Below are 11467 nucleotides of genomic sequence, written 5' to 3'. Positions count from 1 at the left end.
ATGCTCTTCACTCTTCCTCTTAGAGAAAGGGTTCCCACCAGAATCAGAAGGATACTAAAAATGACTTATCTGTGCACAGCCACCAAGCAAGGCTTCTGATGACCGGGGAAAGGACTAGAGTAGAAGACTCCAGGAACAAAGGGCACCAGAGATCTCTGTTTGATATGTTTCACTTGGAAACCATTGAGCTCATATGGTAGCAGGCATTAGGAAATCCTCAGGATCGACATCACTGGAACTGCTGATTTGTTGGCATGGTGTCTGACTCAATTCCCAAGCTTGTCGTATTTCAAGAGGGGCAAAGATGTTTAACAGCCTCTGGGAGAAGAGTGGTTCTCCTTGCCCCTGGGCTAACAGCAACACAAGAAACTGACAGAGAATGTTCTGTTTTATTTAGAGACAAAAGAACTTCAGCATGTTTGCAAACAACTGGAAAGATAATTATTCTTTAAGTGCAAGGAAATCTAGAGCAAGCCCAATGGTCCTTATCAGATCTACTCTTTGAGAGAGAGAAATCTCCTCTGAAAGCTAACCAAGCTCTAATTAAAGAGAAAAAGGAATTCCTCCGTCAGAGGCTTTTCAGCTTCAGGCAGATGGGAGAATCATTTGGCAGAAGTTGGCTGAATCTCTGGTAGAAATTAAGCTCCCAGCAGAAGCTGCAGAAGGTCCTTTAAAAGGCTGCAGTCTGGATAATTACAGACCTGTGTTGCTTTGTTGACTGTTAGTTTTATCCCCATGTGTTTCTGCTTTGGGCTGTGTGCGTAGGAACTTGGATTTTGCATAGTGAGTGGAAACAAGAGAAATGTTGCCTTGAATCCCGTTCCCAATGACTGAATTTTGTTTTTGCTTTTCTTTTTGACCTTTGCTAATCGCTTGTTGCCATCTTCATCTTCTCATTATTCCCCTTTTTGCTATGATTTAGCTATTTGTTAAACGTTATCTCTTTCCCCTTTTGTTTTTTAATCCATATCTCCTTGGCCACCTTCATTCCTTTCTTGATCTTTCTGCCAATTGTTCTGTATTTATCAGCTCCCTCAGTGCTGTTCTTGTCTCTCTTAAGTTCTCTTCCAATGTCACACATTTGTAGTATTTCATTTGTGACCCATGGTATTGTCTTCTTACGATGTTTCCCAGGGGTGTCCTTTGCTGCCTCATTCATTACAGCATTGAAATTGTTTGGTTATTGTTTCTACATCTTCCTCTAGTGCAAACAGCTGGGCAAATTTTCCGCCAATAATTGCTTGGAATGACTCTGCAATGTTTCGGTCTCTAGGGGTATGTCTACACGACAAAATTAGGTCGATCTAATAGAAGTCGATTTTTTTAGAAATCGATCTGCTACAGTTGATTGTGTGAGTCCCCACTAAGTGCATTGTCAGTGGGGTGCGTCCATAGTATCAAGGCGAGTGTTGACTTTCGGAGCGTTGCACTGTGGTGGCTATCTCACAGTTCTCACAGTCTCCACTGCCCATTGGAATTCTGGGTTGAGCTCCCAATGCCTGATGGGGCAAAAACAGTGTTGCGGGTGGTTCTGGGTACATGTCGTCAGGCCCATCCCCCGGTGAAAGCAACGGCAAAAAATTGTTTCTCGCCTTTTTTCTTGGGTTACCCATGCAGACAATATACCATGGCAAGCATGGAGCCCGCTCAGCTCACTGTCACTGTATGTCTCCTGGGTGCTGCTGGCAGACGCGGTACTGCAGTGCTACACAACAGCATCCCCTTGCCTTGCGGACGGCAAATGGTACAATACGACTGTTAGCCAGTGTCATCGTCCCGTGGGTGCTCCTGGCCGACCTTGGTTAGGTTGGTCGGGGGTGCCTGGGCAGACATGGGTGCTCCTGGCTGACCTTGGTGAGGTTGGTCAGGGGGCCTGGACAAAAATGGTAATGACTCCAGATCATTCTCTTCTTTAAGTTTCGTCTAATGGAGATTCAGTCCTGCCTGGAATATCTTGCCAGCTGGAGGCTTCTGCCTCAGGCTGCTCTTCCAGTTGGCAGCACCGCGCGGTCACACCTACCCCTTGCTCCCATGGCTCATGAAGCCTGGACAGTAGCAAGAAGCAGTTCACTATAGGCTGAGCACGTGCATAATGGTGGTAGAATGTGCCTTTGGATGTTTAAAAGTGTGCTGGTGCAGTTTACTGACTTGGTGCTCCACAATATCTGTGAGAGTAAGAGGGAGACATTTATGGGGAGTGGGAGGTTGAGGCAAATCGCACAGCCAGACACAGGGCAGTTAAAAGAGCACAGCTGGGCAAGCTGTGCATCAGAAAAACTTTGAAAACCAGTTTCATGACTGACCTGGCTACGGTGTGAAAGTTCTGTTTGTTTCTCCTTGATGAAAATCTGCCCCCTTGGTTCACTGTCTACTTCCCTGTAAGCAAACCGCCCTCCCCTCCTCCCTTCGATCACTGTTTGCAGAAGCAATAAAGTCATTGTTGTTTCAAATTCATGCGTTCTACATTAATTCGTCACACAAATGGGGGGATAATTGCCAAGGTAGCTCGGGAGGGGTGGGGGAGGAGGGATGCACAGGGGTGGGATAGTTGTAGGGGCACCCCCAAGAAAGGCATGCAGCTCATCATAGAAGCGGCATGTCTGGGACTCTGACCCGGAGTGGCCATTTGCCCCTCTGGTTCTTTGGTAGGCTTCACGTGGCACTGCTGTGGGTCCCTGTTATAACCTCTGTCCTTCGTGCTCTTGGAGATTTTTTCAAATATTCCAGTATTTTGTCTTTTGGAACAGAGTTTGGATAGCACGGATTCGTCTCCCCAAACAGCAATCAGATGCAGTACCTCCCGTTTGGTCCACGCTGGAGCTTTTTTGTAATTCTAGGACTCCATGGTCACCTGTGCTGATGACCTCTGCATGGTCACCGATGCTGATCAGCTCTCCACGCTGGCCAAACAGGAAATGAAATTCAAAAGTTCGCAGGGCTTTTCCTGTCTACCTGGCCAGTGCACCTGAGTTGAGAGCGCTGTCTAGAGCGGTCACAATGGAAGCATTCTGGGACAGGTCCCAGAGGCCAATACCGTCAAATTGTGTCCACACTACCCCAAATTCGACCTAGCAGGGTCAATTTCAGCGCTAATCCCCTTGTCAGGGAGGAGTACAGAAATCAATTGTAAGAGCTCTTTAAGTCGACAAAAATGGCTTCGTCATGTGGATGGGTGCAGGGTTAAATCAATCTAGAGCTGCTAAATTTGACCTAAACTAGTAGTGTAGACCAGGGCTGAGTCTTTCTAAGTCACACTTGGTTCTGGTGAACTTTGGCCTGACAATTTTCCTTAGTTTTAGCCAAAAATTTAGCATCACAAGGTTGTGATCGCTTCCAATATCAGCACCGGGGAATCTCCTTGTTTTAGCTCTGTTAATCCCGGAACTAAATTGGTTTTGCACCATGATGTAATTGATCTGGCTGTGAGGTAGACCATTAGGTGCATGCCATGTTGATCATCTGGATGCTTTACGTGCTCCTAATATGTTTACAAGAACCAGATTTTTACAGCTGGCAAACTCCAAAAGTCTCAACCCTCTCTCATTGGTTACTGCATTACAGAAAGGGCAACAATAATCTTGCCAATCTGGCTGTGTATCAGTACCCACTTTAGCATTCCAATCTCCCTGTACAGCCAGGATATCTTTCTTGTGTATCTTATCAATGATGTCTTGGGGCTGATTGTAAAAATCTTCTATTTGCTCATCATCCTAGTCTGTTGTAGACATGTACCACTGTGATATTAAACACTACTGCCTTTAGATGGATGGAAATAAGCCTGCTGGACATTGGGTAGCATCTGAATACTGAATTCTTGATATCTTTATGCACAAGAAATCCTATGCATTGACATGTTTGTACTTTCCACTGCAATAGAGTACATGGCCTTCTTCTGTAGGTGCCTCTCCAAAGTTTTTCCATCTCACCTCAGAGATTCCTAGGAGGTGCGAGGTGTATTGTTCCATTTCATACGTGAGTTCTTTCGAACTCCCTGTTTGTCTCAATGTTCTTACATTCCATGTGGCTATGGTGATGTTCAACATCTACTTGGAGCACATAAAGACTGATGCCCTAGAAGATCACATATGCACAGTCAGCATTGGGGGCTGAACAATCTCAAATCTTCAGTTCACTGATGACATTGACGGCCTGGCAGGCAGCGAAGATGAACTTGCCAACCTTGTGCAATGATTGGATGAAACCTCCGCAAAATATGGCTTGGAAATCAGTGCAGGGAAAACCAAGCTGATGACAAACAAACGCGATGGGATCAGCTCACATATCACTGTCAGTGGACAAGAACTGGAGACAGTGACACAGTTCAAGTATTTGGGGGCGATCATCACTGATGAAGGATCCGAGGCAGAAATTCGGGTAAGAACTGCACAAACAGCAGCAGCAGTGGCAAAGCTAAAGCCAATTTGGAAGGAAAAAGAGCATCTCCCTGGAATCCAAACTGAAACTGCTACACACCTTGGTCATCACCATTTTTCTGTATGCGTGCGAGACGTGGACCCTTACGGCAGAATTTGAATGGAAAATACAGGTAGTAGAGATGAGATACTTCCATAAAATCCTGGGCATTTCCTACTTTAACCATGTCACTAATGAAGAGGTCCACAACATCATCACCCAATGCACTGGGTCATATGCAGACCTCCTGACAACCCTGAAGAAGCACAAGCTGAAGTGGTACGGCCACGTAACAAGATCATCTGGCCTATCCAAGATCATCCTCTAAGGGATAGTAGAAAAAGAAGTAGACAGAAGAAGGGATGGATTGACAACATAAACGAGTGGCCAGGAATGGACTTCATGGAGACTCAAGAACTGACACACAATTGTCAGAGGTGGAGACAATTGGTTGATTGCTCATCAGTGATGGTGCCCCAACGACCAATGCGGTTATGGGAGTGATGATGATGATCTCTTTCCACATGCTGTATCTGTGGTTAGACTGATCTTAGATGACTATTATTGTCAGAAGGCTGGGATAATACAAAGTGGCCTCGGCAGATGGCTTTGTTCTTTTTAAACTTATCAAGTCAATCAAAAATATAGTCTTTGAAAAGTTTAAAGAGAAAGGAGACAACTTCTCTCATCTGTTTCTCCCAGTCATAGTTTGCATTGGGAATGGTCCCTGCCCTGTTCGTGCCACTTTATCAGTATCTTGCTAAAATTAATGTGGTTACAATTATGAACGGATGCCTGGTACAGCTATGGATTTTTTTCTTCCAGACACTCACCAGCTTCCTCGTAAAGGAGCACAGCGATTCTACACCCTTACTGTAGTAATGGGGGCCTGACCCTAAAGTCTTGGCTCTTGGGAGTAGTCTTACTGAAGGCAAAGGGACCCCCAGCTCACGTGAGCGTGTGTGAATGCTTCAAGAATGAGGTCTAGGGAATGCAAATTGCTCACTCAACAAATGGTCGCTATTATCCATAGTCTTTTTACATTAGTAAGCAAGGAAGAATGGTCAATAGCACTTTCTCTACTGAGACTGTAAAGCAAATTTCCAGATATTTGATAACCTCCTCTACAAACTTTTTTATTTTTCTGCACCCTTTACTTATGTTGGGCTGAAATCTCAGAAGCACTGATGTTGATCTTAGTGTGCTTCAGTGGGGATGGGAGTGGCAGAGGTGTCAAATTTTTATCCCAATTTAATATAGAGCAGCCCCAGAACTGCTCTACTATATCCGCTTGTAGGAGCTCCCAAGGAGCCATTATGACAGTGAGGGATTGCTAGGCACAGTGCACTCAACCACCCTCTTCCCCAGCACAAACCCTATTCTGAAGAATGGTGCTGAGCCAACTATGCTGGCCAAAGATTCCCCCATGCACCCCGTCTCCCCTCAGGTACAATTTCTCTCAGTGCAACCTGTGTACACCACATGCGACAAAGCCTTCTGACTGGGTCATCAGTGGGGACGGGACATAGGACCACTTGATCTGAAAGCATGAATCTCTGTTGCCTGAACTAAAGGACCATACCCATGACCACAGAGGCAGTAGCAGACTCATAGATCTTGATAAAGGGAAGAGAGCTCCATGGTGCGTATGCATGGATTACACTCACACTCCAGCCCTTTATTAATTACCTATGTTTTTCTTTGGCTTATGCCTTTGTGTGATGGACTGCAGGGGCACTTAACAGTTTCTCTGTTTTCATTTCATTCTGATTTTGCTGTCAGTGTAAGTGCAAAAGGCCAAGTGATTCCAAGTGAATTAAAAGGTAAGTGGTTTAGATAATTCTGGCCTGTCCTTCATGGATGGTCTTTGTGACCCTGATGAGCAAAGTCAGTTGCAGCTCTGCGGTACTATCTATACATTAATTGAGGCAAAGTTTGGTGAACAAGCCCCTTAAACCTCCTGAACATATTGCTGTCTAGCCAGCCAGCTCCCTCTTTCTTATAAAACCTAAAGATTTTAGAAGTGACCTAAACTTGAGCAGGGATTTTTCTTGGGTAATTGTTTGCTAAACGGCAGAGATTCTGTGGGGAGAAGGTAAAAAATTTTTAGTGCAGCTCTTCTCTGTTAACCAGGGATAAGTTTCTTTTAATGAGATGTTGCATGCATGTACTGAGGATACTTTGCACCTTTCTTGGGTGCCCAAGTCAATATGTGGAAATAACTGTTCTAAAGTGTGCCTAAAATGCAAGAACAGATCAGAGAGAAAATGGGTAGCTCAGGTAGTTCATTATTTTAGCAGGATTGTTCACTAAACTATATTTTCTAGTTTTGTCTATTTGTGTTTTTAAATGTTCCAAGCACAACAGGGTTTCCAAAGAGCCAAAGAGACCTAACTGGTAAGACTGTTTTCTTGATATCCACCCTGAATTTTTCATAGATGCATAGATTCCCAGGCCAGAAGGGACCATTGTGATCATCTCTAGTCTGACCTCCTGCGTAGCACAAGCCCGAGAATGTCTCTGAATTAATTCCTGGTTGAAGTAGAGCAGGTCTTTTAGAAAAAATCCAATCTTGGTGTTTAAAAATTTCCGATGATGGAGAATCAGCCATGATCCTTGGTAAATTGTGATTTCTTAATTTTCTCTCCCCCCTCTTCTTCTCCCTTCCTGGCAGTTACCCCTTGAACTCTACATACACCTCTAAGTTCTCTGTTGTCTCAGTGTAAGTCGTGCATATGTAGCTTTCTTCCTCTCTCCAATCCTCAATCATTCTTATAGCCTTTGCTCTCAGCCTGTCAATACATCGTCACCAAGGTGTCCAAAATGGAATGTACCAATCCAGGCTGGGACATTATGCCTGTCCATAGGCTGCCCCAAGCAGTTTACAGAAGAAGCTCTCATTTCTTACTTCCACTGTATCTGAGTGAATAAATGTAGAAATATAGTTTTTCTTTGATCATATTTATATTATTTTAGGAAGTAAACAGAAGGGACTGATGCTGTAGTAATGAATGTTACAGTGAAGTTTCTGTGTTCCTAAAAGACAATTTGATTCTTGATTGTGATGTTGAGGGCATGGGGGATTGTACTAGGCCCAAGAAGACTTGGAGATTTTTGTTAGGAGGGGGCTTTTAAGCTAGCAGATAAAAGCATAACCAGATGGAGTGGGTCTCAGCTGAAGCTAGACCAAATCTGCTTCAAAATAAGAAGCACATTTTTACCAGTGAGGATAATGGAACTACTGTACTTACCTAGTGATGTGGCAGGTTCTCCATCACATGAAGTCTTTTTTTTTTTCAATTTAGAAACAGTTTAATTTACAAATGCACTTTTACAAAGGATATTACAAAAATAATCAAACACTGTGCTAAACATCCGCTGACTTGCATTTGGTTACAATGACAGGAAACTGGTCTTTCTGAACCTCATTTACATTAGGAAGTTAATGTCTCTAGCAGACCCTCTATTCCTTTTACATTTTTATTGCATTCCAATTGCGGAATGAGGCTTTTTAGTCCTCCTTTGACTTTATTTGCCACTTCTTGATCTGTGCTTCCGAGAAGGCAACATAGAATCATGGCACCTCGATTTACTTCTGCCCAGGACTTCATATTCTTAAGGCTGACACATTCCACCAATGTTCTTCCAAAACATCCTTCTCTTCCATTAGCTCTCATTTTTTCATCTTGCTCTATTAACCATTTCAGAACCAGATGGCCTGCTGGATGCTCTGCGATGTGAAGCTGCCCATCTTTGCCACCTGGAACCAGCTCCTCTGCTGCCAAACTAGCAATTGCATTCATGGCAGGCTGGACATCACCAAGAGCAGATCCTAAAATATCATCCACCAAGACGCACATAGTTTTGTCCATCACCACTTCTTGGGCATGTTCTTGCAGATAACCTAACAAGGCTGGGGAAATGGCTTCTAAAAGTTCACAACGGCGGATGTCTGAATCTTTTTTACTGTAAGCATTTCCTTCTCCTTGTTGCAGAATTTTGATGATCTCTGGTAAGAAAAGTGCAGGATCCTTTGGACTTAGCAAGTACAACAGGACCCTCCTTCCATATTTGTTGTTTATAATATTGGGCAAAGAACCACTTATCTCAGATATGATTAACTGTTTCATGAGCTTGGTATCATCAATGCAATCAAACGCTGCCAGCCAGAGCAAGTGAGAGAATTCACCAGTAGCTATTTTTTCAACATATGTCTTCATGGTTTTCATAATGATTTCCCTGTCCTTGGGTGTACCATGCCATAAAGCATGCATGGCTACTTGGGCTCCATCATGTGTATGTGCCAGGTAGATTACTGCTTCTCTGATTGCTTCCAGCATTTCAGATCTTTGTTTTGGGAGAGCATGGATGAAAAAGTCCAAAAATACTTTATGTACCAGTGAGTGCTTTATCACAGCCTCTTTTTGTGCCATTGAGGTAAGAATCTGTTTCATTTCATCCATAATGACCTCTTGCTTTTCAGGATGAGCCTCTAATACTTTGTCCAGTGTAGGGTGAACTGGGGACTTGTAAACTTGGAATGTATTCCCATAGAGCTCTTCTGTTAGCATGTTCCTTTGCTGCAGAATGGCTTTATCATTGTATGCATACTCTACCACAGCAGATGCTTCAGAATGGTGGAGCATTTTTTTTACCTCACCATTAAAGCTTTTAATTATTTCTGCAACTTGTGGTTTTGTTCCATACATAAGAAACTTCTTGACAATATTTCTGGAATATTTGGATTTGCTCAGTTCTAGTAGGCTATCTTTTCATTCTTCAGATATCTCTTGCCTTTGCTTGTCGTTACCATACTGACTGAAACATTGGATAACTCGTGTTGAGTCATGTGCAAATGCCATAGTTCTAATTTTCCCCTGAAGCAGTTTATGTAGTTCATTTATTAGCTTCTGTTGCTTCTCCTTGTCACAGTTTTTCCTTCTCACACTTTCCCATATCTGTTTTGATTTGATGATTATATCATAATTTGTTTTGTCATTTAATGGTCTGCCCTGCTTTAATTCCTTCTTTTTCTTTTGAAAATCATTCCATTTAGGTTTCTTAAGTGCTGACCTCCCCTCATTACTCTCCTGGAGTTTTCTCTTCCTAGTGAACTTTTTTGTTGCTGCTTACTCTTGAATTGTTTCATACTTGCCTTACCAAGTTTTTTGTTTCCTTTCTCAGACTTCTTGGGTCTGAACTTCGGCTTTCCTTCTTCGTCTCCTTTGCTGTGAAACTTCTTTGGTGGACCAGAATCATTGTCTTTTTTAAATTTATGTTTTCTTTGTGGTGCTTTTCCATTTTTCCCCTTGAATCTCTTTTTACCTTTGGCTTCCATAGCAGTGACACGAGGAGGGATGTGAAGTAGGAGAAGGCAGAGCTCTGCTGGACAGGCGCAAGAGGCAGGACCCAGACGTTTGTGGGCAAGGAAGCCAGGCACGAACGGCGCTGAGCGGGGTATGAAATGGGGGGTGACGCCAGCGATTAAGGGCTTTGTGAGCTGCAGGATTTCAGAGCACTCAGCACAGGACACCTGCGCGGTATCACCCGTCAGAAGGGCCAGGCGCAGCGCGTGTCCCAGGAGTTTCTCAGCGGGCCCTGTCCCCTCACCCGCCCCCGCGAGACGGACACCGAGGGATCCCCACGGGCAACCCAAAGATCCCGCTAGCACTGTGGCGCCGGATGGGCCGGGCTGGGCCTAGCAGGGAGGTCGCGGAGGTTAGGGGGGACTCACCCCTCCCTGCACGTGACCCCCACAATGGGCGGCTTGCCCCAGTGGCCTCTGTGAAGTCTTGATATCAAGATTCGATCTCTCTCTAAAAGATATGTTCCGTCTCTGAAATTCTCTGGTCTATGCTTTGTAGGAGGTCAGATGTGATTAAAACCTTTCTGGTCTTTAAAAGCTTTGATCTCACAGATCTCAGAATAACAGTAAACAGTTATACAGAGAAGATTAATCAGTAAAGGATGTGGGAATGTGAATGGTGAAAGCACATTTTTTCCCCTTGGTATAGACTCGGTCCTTTGATGTTAACAAAAATGATCTCTTGAGCAAAGCTGGTTTTGGATGTTTCCTCAAAGAGTTCTGAGATGGAGGGTGACAGTAGGGTGACCAGATCACACAGGTGAAATATCAGGACGCGGGGTGTGTGTGGGGGGAAAGCTGCCGGAGCTTCACGCCCAGCCCCCCCCACCAGCTTGCCTCTGTTCCATCTCCAGTGATACATCGGGTTCTAATTCTGGGGTTAGGAAGATTTCAGAAGAGAGATAAAGAGGAACGACCCAGCATACGCGTTACCATGGTGAGGAGGGCACACAAAGTGCCATCGCATCTCCTTTTGTACCAGTTCTTCAGACACACGCACAGACTTCCACGCAACGCACAGCGGGAAACATGCTGTGACTGGATGAAAGTTTGCAGCCGCACTGAGGAGCACGGCGGGGACTCCCAGTGCTGTGCTGGCGAAGAGCCCTGCTGCGCCACCCACCTACACAGGGAGCATCCCTAGCTGGCTCTCCGCTGGGCCACACGGACCACACAGCCCAGGCCAGAGAGCCGTGGCCCAACAGGAGGCACATGTGACATGCCCTGCCATGAACCGTGGACGAGCCCCGAGCCGTGACAGCCCGGTGGCTCCCTCCCGCCACGGGCGTCAGAAACCTATTGATGCAGGGAGCTCGGTGGAAGCATCAGGCCCCGGTGCCTGGCGGAGAATGCTCCCTGGTGGCAGGGGAAGTGATCGGCTCCCGCTCACCCCAGCGGGGATGTGCCCCTGCCCCTGAGTGGGAGGAGAGGAGCACTGTCCCCACCGCTGCCCAACCAGAGCTGAGGGGTGGGTAGTATCTGCAGTCCCTGCCCGGCCCAGCTCTTACCACGAACATGGAGCCCCGCACCACCTCGGAGATGCTCTGCCGCAGCTCGGCCGCCGTGCCCGGCTTGCTGAGCGCCTGGGTGAACTTCCGAGTCTCCGAGGGAACCAGTGCCTGCGACATGGCTGTGGCCACTGCTGCCTTGCCGAGCTCGCGGCCCCCTGCACTCCCATAGCCCACTCTG

The 11467-nt window shown here is 45.6% G+C and overlaps 1 protein-coding gene across 1 annotated transcript; it reads right to left on the bottom strand.

The window, feature by feature from the left end:
• Positions 1-7705: 7705 nt before the first annotated feature.
• Positions 7706-9766, bottom strand: LOC127046295 (pumilio homolog 3-like). The gene is given in 2 exon segments (XM_050943147.1): positions 7706-9535; positions 9538-9766. Coding segments are annotated over 2 exon segments (1902 nt in total). The 5' UTR covers positions 9752-9766; the 3' UTR covers positions 7706-7847.
• Positions 9767-11467: the final 1701 nt, after the last annotated feature.

This window comes from Gopherus flavomarginatus, chromosome 3, assembly GCF_025201925.1.
Source record: "Gopherus flavomarginatus isolate rGopFla2 chromosome 3, rGopFla2.mat.asm, whole genome shotgun sequence".
NCBI classification, from domain to species: Eukaryota; Metazoa; Chordata; order Testudines; family Testudinidae; genus Gopherus; species Gopherus flavomarginatus.
This window is presented reverse-complemented; position numbering and strand designations above follow the sequence as displayed.